This window comes from Rhipicephalus microplus, chromosome 2 (genome assembly GCF_043290135.1).
Source record: "Rhipicephalus microplus isolate Deutch F79 chromosome 2, USDA_Rmic, whole genome shotgun sequence".
NCBI classification, from domain to species: Eukaryota; Metazoa; Arthropoda; class Arachnida; order Ixodida; family Ixodidae; genus Rhipicephalus; species Rhipicephalus microplus.
This window is the reverse complement of record NC_134701.1, coordinates 155,884,385-155,902,230: the sequence shown is the minus strand read 5'-3', so window position 1 is coordinate 155,902,230 and position 17,846 is coordinate 155,884,385. Positions and strand designations below refer to the sequence as shown.

Here is a 17,846-nt window from a genome sequence, read left to right as displayed (position 1 = left end):
ATGCGCTCTGTTGGTTGTCATCATTAAAAAACTTGTCAGGACGCCTCGGTCGTTGGGTGCTCCGACTGCAGGAGTATGACTACAGTGTCACATACCGGTCGGGCCGCAAACACCAAGATGCCGACGCTTTGTCACGCTGTCCGCTGTTGCAAAATCATGACGCATCTACCTGCTGCGCAGCACCTCCCAGCCAAGAGACCACGCAGATGACCAGTCTTAGTCCCATCGAGCCCACTGCACCGGATGACTTCCTTCAATCCGCAGACCTCACCTCGCTCCAACGTGCAGACACATACTGCCGTACAATCATCGATCGGCTCACCGGCTCATCTCGTGCTCCCAACAGCCGCTTGCGACGACAACTCACGCGTTTCAAACTTCATGACGGAATGCTACTTCGACAAACTTACCATCCTCTCGGTAGCCGATGGGTCCCGGTCATACCTCGCTCACTTCGACTCCGAGTCTTAGAAGCCTTTCATGACGACCCGACGGCTGGCCACTTGGGTTTTCATAAAACCTACGATCGCATTAAGACTCGCTGCTTCTGGCCTGGCCTCTCCACTAGTGTTTCCAGGTACGTCACTTCCTGTTCATCATGTCAGCACCGAAAACGTTCGACATCTCTTCCCGCCGGCCCTCTACAGCCTCTCCCGTGCCCATCCGCTCCCTTCGAGTTCGTCGGCATAGACTTATACGGACCCCTTCCGCTTACCGCCGCCGGTCACCGCTGGATTGTTACTGCCGTAGACCATCTTACTCGCTACGCTGAGACGGCAGCTCTTCCTACTGGAGCTGCCAGCGAAGTAGCCGACTTTGTTCTGCGTGCCATTATCCTGCGCCACGGCGCCCCTCGTGTTCTCCTGAGTGACCGTGGCAAGACATTTCTTTCTCGTGTGCTCGCTGAAGTTTTACAGGCCTCTGACACAATCCATAAGACCACCTCGGCATATCATCCGCAAACCAATGGTCTTACTGAGCGTTTTCATAGAACTTTGTCAGACATGATCTCTATGTATGTCCAACCCGATCACAAGAACTGGGACACAATACTACCTTTCGTCACGTTTGCCTATAACACTGCCATACAACGCACTACAACTTACAGCCCGTTTTTTCTTGTGTATGGCCGTGCACCATCTTTTGTTCTAGACACCAGCTTTTTGTCCACGCCTTCTGTCCCATCTGCGTCCCTTCCGGAAGAATTCGCTGCCCGTGTCAACCACTGCCGCACAATCGCCCGGGCCAACACCTCTACCATTCAGGCCCAGCGAAAAGTTCGTTGTGATGCGACACGTCGAGTTGTGTCATTCTACCCAGGCGACGAAGTGCTCCTCTGGACACCTGTTCGCACACCCGGCCTCCGTGAAAAATTCATTCACAGATACCTGGGTCCTTACACCGTGCTTGAACGAACATCGGCCGTAAATTATCGCGTCGCGCCGGTTACTTCGGCTTCTGATCGCCGTCGTCGCGGGACCGAGATCGTCCATGTGTCTCGCCTGAAACCTTATATCCAGCGCTCATACACTTACTAAATGAACGTCTTGCAGACCGCTTTCGTGTAGGGGGGAAATAGTGTGAGCGCTGATTGTGTTGCTCATCATTTTCACTTTCACCTGCGCATACAAAGCACCGTGATCATCATCATCGTAGCGGCTCGCTGCTTGTTCGGTTGCTGGCTCGCGCGTCTGGGTTGACAATAAAACGGTCGCTCCTTCGTACCTGACGTCGTCTCACAATATATATATATATATATATATATATATATATATATATATATATATATATATATATATATATATATATATATATATATATATATATATATATATATATAAATCAAAGATTATGACCATAAATTACCCATGCAAAAAGAAATGTCTATAGTAATGGCATATTTTTTGCCTTCCAAAAGGCGCTGGCCTCCGTTACAAATATCCAATCATTCATGAAATCAATGAAGTGCTCTGTCTACGCTTCCCCTCACCTTGCAACGACTGTGTAGTTGTAAGGAGCCATGGTTAACTTTCGCCTCGCCTGGCCAATTCCGCTTATTTCTCGTATGTGATACAGAACAATGCAGGTTGCAGCAACAAGTAGATATATCACGAATGGTGTGGCACGACTTGTGCGCTAAACTAATTGTGCCACCCAGTCTCGTTTGCTGAGCTAGCGGAACTGACATACTTTTATTTATTGACACACAAAGCACAGGAGGGGCACAAATATCGTTCGGGCGCGATAGCGGGTCCAGGACAGAGCTGTCTGGAATTGGATTGTGCATTATTCCTTTGCGTGTTATCGGTCTGGTGCACCGGGATTGGATTGCCTAACCGAGGGTCCTATACGAACCCTATCCTTCCCGGATATATTTAAATTTACTACCGTCGCCGATGGTTTCGAGTCGAGTACTCCAGGATGTAGCGTCGTTCGGTCCCGGAGCAGGGAGGTCTGTCACAGTTCGCTCTGTGAAGGCAGATAAGATTACGCTGTTCCCGCATCGTCCTATCTCGCCGCTTTGAGAGTCCGGCGGATCTGTTCCCGATAATGCCGGCATGCAGTGTTTGATTGAGCGTCGTTGTCTTTCACCTAGTGGCAGACGATGTTGCAATGGTTGATCGCGTGCCTCGTAACAAAAATGCGTATGCCCGCACTGTTGCAATGATTTCGCTGCGGCAACCTAGAAGTGGAGGGCCCCCTCAAGGCATGGCGTATGGACATTTTTGCTCAGCTATTGTGAATGTATTTGGTTTAGGATCGCGGCCTTACATGCTGCCTTCTGCACGGGCAGTTGCGAAGTGGAGCTGACAGACGTTTTTACAAGGAGCAGCACCAGTGTAAGTCGACTGCAATAGATATCAGCTTGACAGTCCTTTAACACGTGTTATTCCGGAGAACTATTGGGAAAATATATTTAGTGGCTGTCTGCTTTCCGCAAGAGCATGTGCGATCACTATAAGAACGTTGTAGGCGTTTCTTATGGTGCGTGTAAGCTTTCCACAAAACATGCGCTTACGCTTGACAGAGCTAGATAGTTTGCTAAGCCCGTTTAAAGTGCGGCATCAGTATTATATTTTGAAAACACTTTCGGTAGCACAGCATCTAGCACAGAACAGCCATATTACATTAGCTAAACAGCCTTTTAAGACTACGAAATGTTGTTCTAGGCGGTGCGTTTGTGGTATGCAATCATAAAGGTACGTGTAGATGTAAATGAATGAAAAGCGTTCTTCGTGCTGTGTTCTTCATTTCACTGTGTATTTCCTTCACTTATCGCCCACCTTCTTCTAGGCAGGCTATGAGACCAAGTGCTGTTTCTATCTTATTATTTTTTTGCCACACTGCCTTCTTTACCTGATATTGAGGAACGTTTGAGTCTGATAGATGTGCAAAGTTGTATACCTCTATAACTTTGCTGAATGATTATTAGTGCTCTTGAAAACGCGTTCATTTTACCGTGACGTAGGTCGTGCAATGATAACTTTTCTTTTCTTCTATGTTAAGGAAACCACTGCGTAAGAGGCCGTCAGTCCAGCTCTGGTGGCAGAAAAAAGTAGTGACAGTATACATCACTGCACGTGGCAACCAAATTTCTGCGACGTCGTTCACGGTGTTTCAAGTGGATGCTACTCTTTAACCAAGTGTTTTTGGCTGCTTCGAAGCCTGAATCTTTTGTCTTGTTGGCGTTGCTTTCACATTCATGTGCGAAAGGAACGTTGCCACCGCATCTCCGCAATTACAGCACGCGTTCATTCATCTCGTGCAGGAAGGAAACTACCTGCAAGTTGTCAGCGGTATGGAGATCAAGGTCTCCAAGCTCCACTGGTTCCCATGGATTTTCGTGTTCACCATGACCATCACCGTTATGATCGTCTACGCGTGGAGCGTCCTCATCGGAGATGTGCCCGTGTTCCTGCCGTACGTCAGGTATAAGACAAATTTTCGCATTTACGTGTCTGTTTACTGCACATGTATTTATTTGGAATTATCTGCAGTGCTGGGTCTGATGTGTGCGACGGCCAAGGGAACATAATCCACTCATTCTGTCACTGAGCTGAACTTAAAACAAACCCCTTCAACCACGTATTTTCTTTCTCGCTATCTCTTTCATCTCCCCCTTCTCCTTTCTTCACGCTATGGTAACAATACGATTTTACTGTATATCCAGGCATTGTTCGCTCTATTTTTCCCTGTCTTTTTTCTGTGTTCTTACACTTTCCGCTTTGCTTTGATTAGAAAGGCCTGCTGTTGAGTGTAAATTACGGACAAAAAGTGATGGAATTCAGACCTTTCTTTGTCCAGCGATGCTTACCTGTACTTTCATCGCTAGCTCTCACATTAATAAGATTAGAAAGTGTACCTAAGAGTTACGCTTCATTGCACCCTCTCCCTCCCTGACTTGGAATAAAAAAAAGCGGCCATTCTTCCTCTACACTTTCCGTCTTGCTATAAATCGAGTCCCGCTGTTCTGGGATCAACCACGTGACGTCTTCATTTCGTAACTTCATCTTGTCATTGCGCAGTCGCATTCGCTAATAATTCGTTCTAAATAAATGGTTGACAATAACTTGTCCTTGAGAACAATTACGTAACGTAAGAGTTCCTCGCGGACACGAGCCCCTATAATCATTGTTGAAGCGTCTCTATAGTTTTTTTTCCTTCAATTAAGAAAAATAATTGCCTGACTTTTTTAAAATAGGCTATTTCTACATTGAAGCTAAGAACAGGTTGCGCAGGGTGCAATTAAAGCACCGTGGAACCCACTAAAGCTGAGACCACTTCGGTCCGCTACGAGTTGTGCAACCAGAGCAAAATGAATGTAGTTTCGTTCATTGCGACACTGCCTGTCCCTCACTTTCGTGCGATTGTACTTGAGTCTCTCACATCTCGCTAAACGACGAAAATTTCGCACAGTTGGCAATTCTCCTTGAAATTTTAAGTATACTTCTTCTCGCAACACACGAAAACTGTGCCCTGTGAATTTAAACGGGTCTCACCTGTGCGCACACTGCGTCACGCAATGAGCGCGTTGGGTGCTGTTATGTTCTCCTGGATTACATTGTGACGACTTTCCACGAAACCGGAGATCAAGTTCTATACTTACATGAACCCACTTTTTGCATTGAAAGAGCGTAGTGTCGTCATACATTCATTCATACAAATTCAAGCATTACGTTAAACAGGTAGCTGTCGCATCAGTTCGAGAGATCTCGAGGCACGTGGGGCATTGTATTAGCGCGTTTAAGTCATTGTTTCCGCAACACGAGTATTGTTTCGATGAACTGCGACGTACACATTGGCTGAGACCTGCTGAATAAATGAGACACGTGGAAAGGGACTTTTCGTAGGCCACGTAGGAGGAAGCGTATATGTGTTGCATACAATACATGACACTAACACGGAAATATAACGTTCTTCTAGCAATACAGGAAGCTGCGTCGAAGAAAGAGAAACGGCACTCTTCTTGAAGGTTGCGAGATGTTTCCAAGATGTTCATTGTTTTGTTGCAACTAAAGCTGATGACTCCCATCATGATGCGCAGAATCGTTTTGTCCTCTGGCTTTTCATACAAGCTTCGTTTTCCTCCCAGAGCACTAATATGGCTACTCATTTAGCATTATCAAATATTGTTTTTTTCTCAACATTGTTAGGTAGCAAGCGTAATAGAAACGTGTAAAGGGTGAAAATATTTTTAGAAATGTTTCGGACTTTTCATCGGAAATCTAGGAAGTTTGACAACACGTATGGTCCGCTATCATGAAATTATAAATAAGAAACCTTACACACAGAATAAATGTTGAAAAAAAACGAAGGTAACAAATTATTCAACAAAACTACGATAGATTAACTAAAGGCTGAAGTAAGTGTGCGTACCAAATTATTTACGAGATGAACAAGCATAACGTAACAAACCGAACATGTACACAACTCGGAACTCTACGAGGGACGAATGACCATTTATATTCAGTTGGAAATTTTAACTTATGACATAAAGCAGGAGAATGTTCCTGTACATACGCGGATTTCTTTAAACTTTGCAACAGTAGTCCACAAAGTTGTCCACGTATCCTCTGATTGAAATGGGCTGATGCCTTCGATGTGCGCCTAAGGTTTTACAGTTTGCCGTTTTGATGACTGCCGTCTGAAGGAAGTGAATGCCTAATAAACGCTCTTTCATGCATAGCAGGTAATTCTATTTAAGCTGCGCGAATTGTTTGGATATGAAATGTACAATTACATGCGTTTCGGTGTTGACTTTAACCGTTACAAATGATCTTGCTAGCCGAGTGCGAAATTCTCATAAAGAGCCACGGCCGGCATGCAGAGGAAAAGTACAAAATAGAAGAAAGAAATCATCATGCAGTGAATCACGACAAGTGGGCGAAGCTCTGGGTAATGTGTCGCTTGGTAACCGTACGTAATTGCGGGCGTTGACCCATGTACTGTAAGCTTAGTCGCATAAAGTGTATCAAAAATATTACTTTATTTTACCTTCCACCTATCTTACGTAATCAAGGGAAGATTTAGAAAATTGTTGTAATGAAGGATATGCCTCAAAAGTGAATTCAAGAACCCGCCATCTTACCGGCGGAAATGTGCCATTTTCATATGCGTGATATGTTGGGTCATATATCACAGTGCTCGACGTGGGCTTTCATGTTACAAGTGTTCTTGAAAAGCCACAACATCTCAGAACTATAGGCACATTTTTCTTCTATTGATCATTTCATCAATACTTTTTTCGATAGCTTATTTTCGCCGAGAGCGTCGATGTCTTATTCCATGTGAGAGATCTTAAACTGTAGGTCTACCTTGAAATCGTTTGCAAAACCTTTTTGTTTATTGCATAAGTTTCGACTAAGCAATGATTCTATACCGTGACCACAACGGAAGACAAGGCTAGCTCGTAAGGAGCTTCACCCCTAAAACATGGCGGACGCATGAGCTTCGTCTTCGAGAGTATAGGACGCGACCGCGTAATCGGGGCCTCGCGTGCATCGCCTTCTCAGTTGCCATAGTCTGGCATCGCTACTCTGTGCTTGCATCAACCGTGTGGTAAGGAGAAAAATGACTGAGCACGTAACATTGGCCGATTGATGGCATCCTTGAATGCCTACTTCGAATAATGTTGTTAGGCGCCCACAACGCCATAATTATTCCGGTTGCGAATTGGAGAACGTACTGCGGGTACGTAAGCCAACGCGAGATGGGTAAGCATACAGGCAAAGAACTTTATTATTATCCGAAGGCGCCGCTCGAACCGTCTGAAGGGGTGATACCGGTGGGTCACTGCCACGACGGGACGGAGAGTTTAAACTCTACGGGCATGTCACGGACCTTCTAGATGGCCCTAAACTGGTGTATTTTGTCTTGCCTAGTGAGAAGATAGTCCCAGTTCACCGACGTAGAGGGAGACTCACTGCTCCAGCGCAACAAAGGGCATTGCCACAGCATGTGTTGCAACGTACATTTGAGATGGCCACAGCGTGGGCATACCGGCTCTATGCCACCTATTTATTTAGAACATTCCAGGGCTATGTATACGCCTCCATCTGTAACAGATGCAAAGTCACATACCAAGCTCTTAAGGGGAGGGGGGGGGAGGTGAGGGGTTCGTGAGTAGGTACTTCCCCTTTACTTCCGCACTTTCGTTCCGCACTTTCATTGAAATTAAAGATGGTTTCATGTACGTGTTGGCCGACGTGTGCTGGGAACCAGGTGACGTGCTTTTTTTTCTGACCAATTGGCAGTAGACAAAACGCATGACTTTCCGACAAACCAAGGCCGTTCTGAAAGCCCATGTGATTGTGAGTGAATCTGTGTAAATGGTGGTGTGGTCAGTGGCAACGAGAGATAGAGCCAAGGTGGCCTGCTGTGTTCCTGTTGCTGATGACAATTAAATATGCCTGAGCGCATTGTAATGGATGGGCCTTTAAAGCACGCACTCTTTGCTCAATGCACATCTTTTGACCACTGGGAGTTCTACACTACTGACACGCCATGTTGCATGCGTTAAAGAGGTTCTTTTAATTATGGGACATTCATATAGGCTTTTTTTAAGCAACTTGAAAAAATAGCGTGTCTTTGTTGTAGAATACTTGCTTGCCCGGCAGGTAGCCTGGGTTTAGTTCTCCTTCAGACCCGGAGTTGTTTATTATTTTATTTGCACCATCCCTAATTTTTCAATCACGGCAAGGTGATGTTTTTTTCGCTCACAACCAACGACGCTGACACAGACGCCGGCACCAGAATTTCTTTGAAGTGAGCTACTTAACACTGTTGCGTTAGTTAACGCGTAACTGGGCTGACATAAAGTATGAAAAGCCGTATAACATAGTTTGCTTATTTGAAAGCGCGAAAGTTTTGCATTCCATGCGTGGCAGAATTAAAAAAATAATTTAATGCAATTGCCGGTTAAATGTAGCGTTTACGCGAGCTATTTTTGGTGTGCGAGGAGCTGGGGCACGATATGTCGCTTTGGTTCACAAATATGTTTGCTGTGGAAGACGTAGTGAAGGGGCGACCGATTATATGAGTAAATTATTTGCAATATCTGGGCTTTCAGTGAGGTGTACATAACTTTGCGCATACACAATAGGCCTAAAACAAGCAGAAGTGCACGTTACTGGGAAGAAATGAGATTTCACTGAGTTGGAAAATCAGCGTATGCTGTTCGTTTGGTACTAAGTAAAACGATAGAGAAAACTTCGGCAAAAAAAAAAGTGTCCTACAGTAACTCAGCCTCCTTTCACTTTATCGCCATTTACATCAGAGACAACCCGCTTTTTTGTAGGGTTTGTGATCGTGAAATGGCGCGTCTTCTGATCTATTGAGTTTTCTGTATGTTCACATTCGTGATGACTGATGAGTCCTAAAGTGGTGTCATTCATTTTTGTTACAGCGATGCAGGTGGCAATCCTCCGCAAAGTGCACTATTTGGGCTCGCCATGATCGCCTGCATACTTTCAGGTATACAGCACTGCTTTTGTAATTCAAACCTTTTTTTTTTTCGCTCTTGTCGTCGGCAACATGGACGGGACATAATTATGGCCACCACGTGTTTGTTGTTCTCATCGTTTTTTTTTCTTGCTAAATGAATACATCAACTCTAGGGAGTTAATCGAATGGTTATGTTATATCTATACAGGACTGTATAAGGATGCTTTTTCTGGTCCGCTAAAGGACCAATAACGTCGAGCTAACAAATATCGAAAGTTTGTCTCTATTGTACCGATATGCATTCAATTGTGCATGGCTATCCCGTGTGATCTTCATTTGTAAGAAGTGATCAAGAATGAACTGGGTCGTTGTGCGTGTTGTCTTCTCAAAGAGTAAGCGAATATGGACGCTATCATAAGTCACATTTATAGGCGCAGAGAAAATCTTCGTTTCTGATCCAGAAGATAAAAAAAACTCGGAAACACTTGGTCCTGCTTTGTGCAATCGTTTTTTCGTCAACATGTGTCAAAACTTCAGGACATGTTCGTACATGAATTCATCCAATAAATATTTTTTGTGCCCTGTATTAAGAGAAGTGCATGCCTTCTTCTTGTTTTCTTACTCTGTCTTACAAAATTCACTCATCTAATCTATCCCCATTTGTGATTATGAGGCTACACTGGTATCTTCATCCACTCGAGCTGAACTGCTGTAAACTTCACTGAATAGCATATTCAAATCGTTATTTTCATTCCTACACTCTTATCAGATCCTAGGTATAACCATAAGACGAGAAATATTGGTATTTTCTCCTTGTTGCAGCTGGCACATTAAGCACTAACTGCGCGATGGGGTGTTAGCTGCAGCATATCACGGGCTCTCTTCACCGTGTCTTATGTGGGACACTCATGACAGACATGACCGGTTCAGTTAGGTCCTCCTGGAAGAGTTTTCAAGTGTGTTTAAAAAAAAGCGTCATCTTGCTCGAAGCATACAAAGTTTCTAATCGCTACAGCGTAGCTTAATTGTGTCTATTTTACCTGTTTTAATAACACATCTTTAGAGTTCTGTTTTTGTGTGTTTGTGTGTGTGCGTGGGGGGGGGGGGGCAAAGTTTCAGAAAAGCGGTATGCCCGTGTTAGTGCCTTTGTCGATCGAAAACCTGCTCTGTTTTCAAAGAATCACCCGAGTGTATATATTACTAATCGTTCTTAAAACGAAAATTGGATACATGTGTGATATTTCACAGAACAACTGCGCGAAAATTGCACATATGGAGGTGTTAGCGTTTTGTCTTGGATAGCTAATCACTCCGGCTTGTGTTTTCACCCTACATTTCTAAACACACACACACACACACACACACACACGCAAGCACGCACGCACACACGCACACACGCAAAGAAGCACACAACACAATTTGGTACACAGCATCTGCTGCCACCGCATCTAGCTGCTGGCATTTCAACATTTTAAATTCTAGCCCAAGTCAACCTCATAAGAATCCGCTAATCAATTTTTCGGATCAGTGTCTGGGTTTGCGCGGTGAACACTGTGTGTATGCGCATATTACTTCTACTCTGTCTTTCTCCTTTATTTTTTTTCTCTCCTTCTCCCAACCCCCCAGTGTAGTGTGGCAAACCAGCTACAGCCCAGTTAACTTTCCTGCTCTTCCTTTACCCTTCTCTTTTCCTCTTTGTTAGTTCACCCTTTACTGTGTGGTCACAAATAAGTGACAAACGCGCAACATTGTTCCCACAAACAGGCCTGACACCAATGCTGGTTCGCTTCTTCGCGGTGAAAGCGGTGGATTGCAAGCACAAGAAGATTGTCACGCTGCTCAACTACTTGTCGCTCATTAGCGCCGTACTGGCTGGCACCGGCATGGCCATGGTGGCTACAAATCCCGTCAGCCATATACGGCGGGATGGCACTTGGGTGAGGCAAGATCTATCTATCTATCTATCTATCTATCTATCTATCTATCTATCTATCTATCTATCTATCTATCTATCTATCTATCTATCTATCTATCTATCTATCTATCTATCTATCTATCTATCTATCTATCTATGTATCTATCTATCTGTCTATCTGTCTCTTTATCTATCTATCTATCTATCTATCTATCTATCTCTTTATCTATCTATCTCTTTATCTATCTATCTATCTATCTATCTATCTATCTATCTATCTGTCTATTTCTTTATCTATCTGTCTATTTCTTTATCTATCTATCTATTTCTTTATCTATCTATCTATTTCTTTATCTATCTATCTATCTATCTATATATATATCTATCTATATATCTATTTATCTATATATCTATCTATTTATCTATTTATCTATCTATTTATCTATTTATCTATCTATTTATCTCTTTATATATCTATTTATCTCTTTATCTACATATCTATCTATTTATCTCTTTATCTATATATCTATCTATTTATCTCTTTATCTATCAATCTATCTATTTATCTATTTTTCTATCAATCTATCTATTTATCTATTTTTCTATCAATCTATCTATTTATCTATTTTTCTATCAATCTATCTATTTATTTATCCTACCGGCCTTCCGTCTCTCGAGCCATTCACATGTACACATTATGATGGCGGCTTCTTCGCTAAAATATTATAAGGTTCACATTCACTCCGACCTGAATTTCTTCGAAGATGCGATCGCCGAACGCAACCTAAAACAGAACATTTCACAGCTTCATCTACGTCTTGAAGCCAAACTTCAGCTAAGTTTTTGTTATTCCATATTTTTTTTTGGGGGGGGGGGAGGGGGGTCTTTGATGTTCGGCAAAATGTTTAAAATCTCTTTTTCTCTCCGGAAAATTGAACTTTTTAGAACATTAAACGCTCCTCATGCAGTAGCTTTCGACCTATTTGCTCACTGCCTTCGTGAAACGCATCATAATTGAATTCGCAGGTCACTCCTCGCTGATTAACATGCTTTTAACCACGCTGCTAGTCAGCCCAAGGTCTGTACTGGCACACGGGAACACCGTCAGTGATTCGAATCTACCGGCACATCGAAAATCCTGACTGCGGCGGCTGCATTTCCGATGGAGGCGGATGGAGATGTTGTAGGCCCGTGTGCTCAGATTTGGGTGCACGTTAAAGAACCCCAGGTGGTCGAAATTTCCGGAGCCCTCCACTACGGCGTTTCTCATAATCATATGGGGGTTTTGGAACGTTAAACCTCACATATCAATCAACTGGTCGAACCAAACTGCCTATTAAGTGTGTCAAGCGTAACGCAACGCGTCTGTTCTGTAGTTCCGATCAACGTGTTCCCTGGCTCATTATTAAAAGGCTATTAGATATCATCTGAGACCGTGCCTATTTGCTTCGGTGGTTTGTGTAAGGAACACAATGAACCGCTCAATGCTACCGCGTACAGTACTGAGAGTTTTTTTTATGTTGGCACGAAACACCGAGTGACACTCTTGCCTTTCTTCTAATGCACATCCAGTTGAAGACTTACTTCAGGTTTGGAGAATATTTAAAAATGTCTCCTACAAAATATAAATTGGTGGGTGCGGTTTAAATATGTTGGATGCATAGGACATTGAAGCATAAGTTTACTTGACATGAAGGCCAATGAACAGTCGGTGTAACTGATTAAAACTAATTATGTTTATTCATGGAAAGGAGAAGGAATAAACGTTAGTGGTGAGGAATAGGTATGGGAAGGGGACTCCGTGAACCAGGTGAAGAGGGGGAGTAGGCGAGCACGCCATCCAGGGAGCCGCAACTCAAACATACCAGTCCGCCAGCCTGGTCTGTGTGTGGCAGTTTGTGCTCTTTAATGACCTCTCACATGCTTCTGGTGAGGGCAACAGGATATTTGGCGGGAGGGGTTGAGGCACCACCATAATATGAGGCCTTGTTTTGCTTGTGTGGGGCTAAGTTGCCCGCCAAAACCATTCAGTTCCTTAGGAGATTGTGAACAGCCGCTATCATTACGACACCCGGTGAAACAGATCTCGACCGTTTGCCTTTTTCTGCGTGAGCTCTGTGCTTCGCTTCGGCAGCACAAGACACACCGAGTTAGCCCAGGGAATATACCGGGGTACACTAGCTCTGGCGTTCACGTCAAAGATGAAGGTAGCACCTAAGCGCCGCATTCATGGCATGTAAAATCCCGCTCTAAAGTGTTGAAATAATTGTATTCTTTTTTTTCGTTCGTTATTGTGAAGAACATTTTTGTTTGCAGCTGAGCATGGTTATGTGCTCTCCCGCCTATGCCGTGTTTGCTGCTTACCGCGTTCTACGAGTTTCCTCGACCTGCTGCTTGTCCTACACATCTTCTCTCTCTTTTCTCGCTATTTTTGGGGTGTGTTGCACATCTCTTGCACTCTCATCTTTTTTTATCTCTGACCGCTTTCTTCTACTCCTGAGTGCTACTATCTCCTACCTCCTCTCCTTCCATTTCCAACTGGTTGCAGGCTCTCAAGTTAGCGAAGCACCTACTTTCCTTTGGGAAGCTATTGAACCGAGAGGGAGTCAGTGCTGAACCTCCGTAAGTTGACCGCTGCGTTGAAGCCTTTGCTCGTTCGCGCACCGCTCAGATCGAGACCAATTCAAATTTTACTTTTCGATCCCGAACACGTGTCCGTGTTCTAAGGAGTGTGCTCTAAGTAAATCGGAGAGCAATGTTTATTTTGGAACCACCACACGAGCATGAAAACCATCCGGCTTATGCGAACCGTTCAATTAACCAGGTACATTAATGACAATCGTTGTCTTATCCGTAGTTCGCACTATGTATAAACTAGTAAAAAGCCAAATAGAACTTTTTGTTTGGCTAGCCAATGCATGTTTTACGGAAGAAATAAAGCGGAAACGAGATGAACGCGAGAAGTGTTATACGAATGCGGAACGTCTTTTTTTAGAAGCACTGGGTTGAAGTAACTTCTAGCGTTAGGTGGAATACCTACCACACATGGCCGAAAAACTGGAAAAATGTTACGTTTAATGGTTCTGACTGTGTTATCTGTTTCAAAACTTGTTGCTGCAATCTCCACAATATTTGTTTTATTTTCATGCTATTTAAGCTTTATACACCACGTATCATTGATCATATTTTTATTTTTGTTAATGATACGCCATCACGAACAACTTTTATCGCTTTTGAAAACACCATGTGATCAGCGCTGTCGTAATGTGAGCCTATATGTATTCCCCTTGAAACAAAATCAGTTGTTAGTAAAAAAAAATGGTGTTCGTTCATGTCTATTGTGTCCCTCTCGTCTGCGTCTTATTCCCTCCGTAAAAAAAGAGAAGTCAATATTACTTTCAGAATGAACTTGGACAGTACGAAGAAAACGCATAAAATAAAAAACCCACAGAACTTCCACACCACTGGGAAGTTCCAAGATTAGCGTATATAATGAAAGTACCCTCTGAATAAGGTCCCACCTAAAGCTTGAGCTCTAGCCAGGAAACTGGACATTTTCTGTCTGGCTTTCTAGATATAGCCTAGATTTAACCAATACCTGAATAAACGTGTATAGTTTCGAAAGCATGCTCTAAAAATAAATTTGTTCATTTATTTGTATTGTTCCTATAAAAACTGTTTTTTTTTAATTTTGCGTCGTCCAAGACGCCTCTTTGATAATGTTATATGAAGCATGGCATATTGATTGGACGTGTAGAATGTTTGTTGCGAAGGAAAAATGCACGCAAAATGTCGATTTGAATCCCATTCACTCCAATAAGACTTTCATTGGCATGAAGCTAGTCAACACACTCGCCATTCGGGTCTCATTGAAATAGCACTATGTGTAATGCATGTATTGTTTAGGTGCCTCATTTTTCTATCGCGGCATAATGTAATTTACAGTGAAATTTTATTGCCTGTTCACAGACCATTACGCCCTTCACTGCGTCGCTGCTGCTTCTTTTGCAGAATCGCTTTGCTTGCAATGCGTCCCTTTTTCTCCATCTGAAAAAGTAGCTTCATGTTGATATGGTTTGCTCAATGACAGTTCAGTCAACATTAAATTGCAACCTTCCGTGGTATCCTAGTGCTAATTTGGTGCAATACTAAGCTCCACAGCGCACATTCGATGCCTGACCACGGCCGATGCATTGCGATGACCGAAAACTATACACGGAAAAACATAAGCGATGCCTGGGATTCGAAGTGCATGCTAATGAACCCGAGAGTGCCAAAATTAACTAAGAGTGTGCCCCCGTATTAGTGTGGCGATTTTAGTACGGGGCAAAGAAAGATAATGTTATTTGTTTTTGATTACATTTCTGTAAATCCAAGTGTCAGAACCATGCAATCAATTTTCACGCACTTGTGCATGTACATGAAAAAGAATATTTTATATAAATATCTGAGCCTCTATCCACCTGCCTCGTTGCTCTCCGTGGTGGTCTAATGATTGTGGTGTTCGAAGGGTGACCCGAAGCTCGCGCGATCGAATCGCAGCCTCGGAGGTGCAACCCGTACGTGTCAAAATCCTTGAGGGCCCGTCTACTTAGTTAAACTTGAAGAAAGCCTTTGAATCATCAAAAAAATGAAGAAATATAGAAGCAAAGACTCTTATACTGGTGGCTACTAACAACACTTATATTTATTTTAAAAAATGCCCCCCTCCAAAGTATTTGTAGAGCATGAAATAAAGCACCCTGCCGGATCACTGTGCTGACATTATCCATGGAAACCAGTTATATTGATGGACTTAGATTTAGGTGCATGGCGAAGAACTGAAGATCTTGTGTCCTTTCGAAGCCCTTCATTACAGCGTCCCTCGTTATCACGTCGGAGTTTGAGACCTAAAACTCCCACAATTACTGTTCCCACTTACCTCGTTCTTATAGTGTTTCGTGTAAATTTTAGATTTTGTTTTGTTTTTTTTTCCGCAGCTACTTCCAGTTCTGCTTCCACACATCGCTGGCGCCGGTCTGACGTTCGTCTTCTCGACAGGCTACTTCATCATACAGGCCTTGTTCGTGTGGCTTCTGGGGCGAGAACACTGCCGTCCGATGCTTGGATACGCCAGAATCATCTCCACGGCAGCCACCATTGGTGGCGCCTTGGCCAGTATCCTTGTCCTACACGCAATTCACTGTGAACATGTTCTCTCTCTGCAGGTCGGTACGCTGGTGAATGATTATGAAGCATTGTGAGCGTCCGGTGCGACTTGAGAAGGTAGGAGCGTCATAGGCGTGCGTGCGCACAAGGGGGGCAGCCTCCCGTCCCCGTCCCTCTTGTCTGACTCGCCTAAGAGGAGAAAGTGCGTATAGTCTGTCCCAGGAGTGGAGGGAGGGGGGGACACTGCGATGAACTCTCCCTCTAACCTGAAGGGGAGAGATGGAGAGGAATAAGAGGAAAGGCAGGGTTGTTAACCAGAAGAGAATCCAGTTTCCTACCCCCCTCTGGGGATAAAGAAATGGGGATTAAAAAAAGAAAAGGAGGAAGGCATAAAGATGGCCCTGCACGCAAGCAGAAGTACAGTCAGTCACTGAGGCAGGAGCTTTGCCGGCCTAATTGAGTTCAGTGTTTTGACATTCGACTGGAAAATTGCAGCTTTTGAGAATGCTGTGGACGAGCCGTATTCATTACTGAAGCGCTGAACACTAGATTAACAACTTCTAATGGAACCCTGCGCATGCTTATAGGGATGATGGATACACAGTGTTCTTTTTATAATGTTTATCTCGACGCTATTTAAGATATCCGGCGTCGTTGTTGATGTCGGCGGCGTTGGGTTTTTAGTGATAAATTGTCATTATCCATGAGTGAAATTTCAGCAAGGCTCAACGCTTTGAGTTGCATCTAAAAAATACTACAATAACATTGAATTGATAGCACGCTGACTACTCCCGGATAATTACATTCGTTGTGCATTTCTTTATTCTGTACAACAATAACCAAGTATCATTCGTGTTCATACAATTACCTTAAATACAATTACGTTGTGGCCAGGGGTAATGAAGCGATCCATAAATTCGGAGGGGCTCGTTCTCGTGTCGATGCCATAGAGAATGCCTTGATGCCATAGAGAATGCCTTGTTTCTTGAATTTCCACGGATTGTCGGGAGCGACAGTGTAAAAGGACACATGATAGGTAAGCTCGGCTAGGCGGAGGTGCTCGGCACTGTAGAGGTTCAGGGGATGTGCTCATGTGGCATGCATACAACAGCGAGGTTTCATCCAGGGCATAAGAAGAAAACTAGCTGGTCGACCTCGGTAGGTGGTAGGCTTGCGGCAACTCCAATAGCCCTTGTCTGTGAGGTGTGAGAGGATACGGTAGTTCCTATTATCGGCGAAAAACAACAAAATTGCTATACGCCGATTGTCGTCACACCTGACTTCTGAACACATGGTCGCAGAGATAAGGCTGATGGTGCCCATGCATCTCAAAAGAAATAGTGCACCAGACAGTGCTCGCGCACAAAAATTATGTCTGCGTTTGCGCATCCTGTAACAAATCTTGTTAGTTCTCGCCCATATTTGAAGCTACAGTGTCCAGCAGCCTAAAGTCCCTTAATATAGAGAAAATAGCGACATTCTCCTCCATATCCTCTCTAAAGTGTCCAACCTTCCTCTTCCAAGTGTCCAAATGTTATCTATGTCCTCTCCAGAACGGCTACCGTGCAGGCGCCGGCCCTATAACCTGGCTCGCACCACTTCTCTATCAAGAATGCTATGTCACGCTGAAAAAACGCGCGACGTTCGTCGCGGGCCGAGAGGCGGGAGGTAGAGAGGAGGGTGCGCGGCGCGGCGGCTCGTTTAAAAGAATTGCGGTACTTTCCCAAATATATCCAGGGACTTTACAAAGATCAACGCTCACGCGATTTCATTAAAAAGAATGGCTGGGGTGTATAGTCACACTGAATATCAGTTGCAACGTGTTGTCTGTATTAAAAAG

General features: G+C 43.9%; 1 protein-coding gene across 4 annotated transcripts in view; it reads left to right on the top strand.

Annotated features, from left to right (window-relative positions):
* The window catches only part of LOC119170663 (DNA damage-regulated autophagy modulator protein 1), a 68,194-nt gene that overhangs the window by 47,241 nt on the left and 3,107 nt on the right, over window positions 1-17,846 (top strand). For 3 of the 4 annotated variants that reach the window (XM_037421889.2, XM_075886938.1, XM_075886937.1), the window contains exons 2-5: window positions 3,770-3,930; window positions 8,906-8,973; window positions 10,708-10,880; window positions 15,838-16,015. In XM_037421889.2, the coding sequence (XP_037277786.2) occupies window positions 3,770-3,930; window positions 8,906-8,973; window positions 10,708-10,880; window positions 15,838-16,015 (580 nt within the window). Of the gene's footprint in view, window positions 1-2,650; window positions 2,841-3,769; window positions 3,931-8,905; window positions 8,974-10,707; window positions 10,881-15,837; window positions 16,016-17,846 lie in introns of those variants that run through there. The other variant, XM_075886939.1, reaches the window with a different exon arrangement.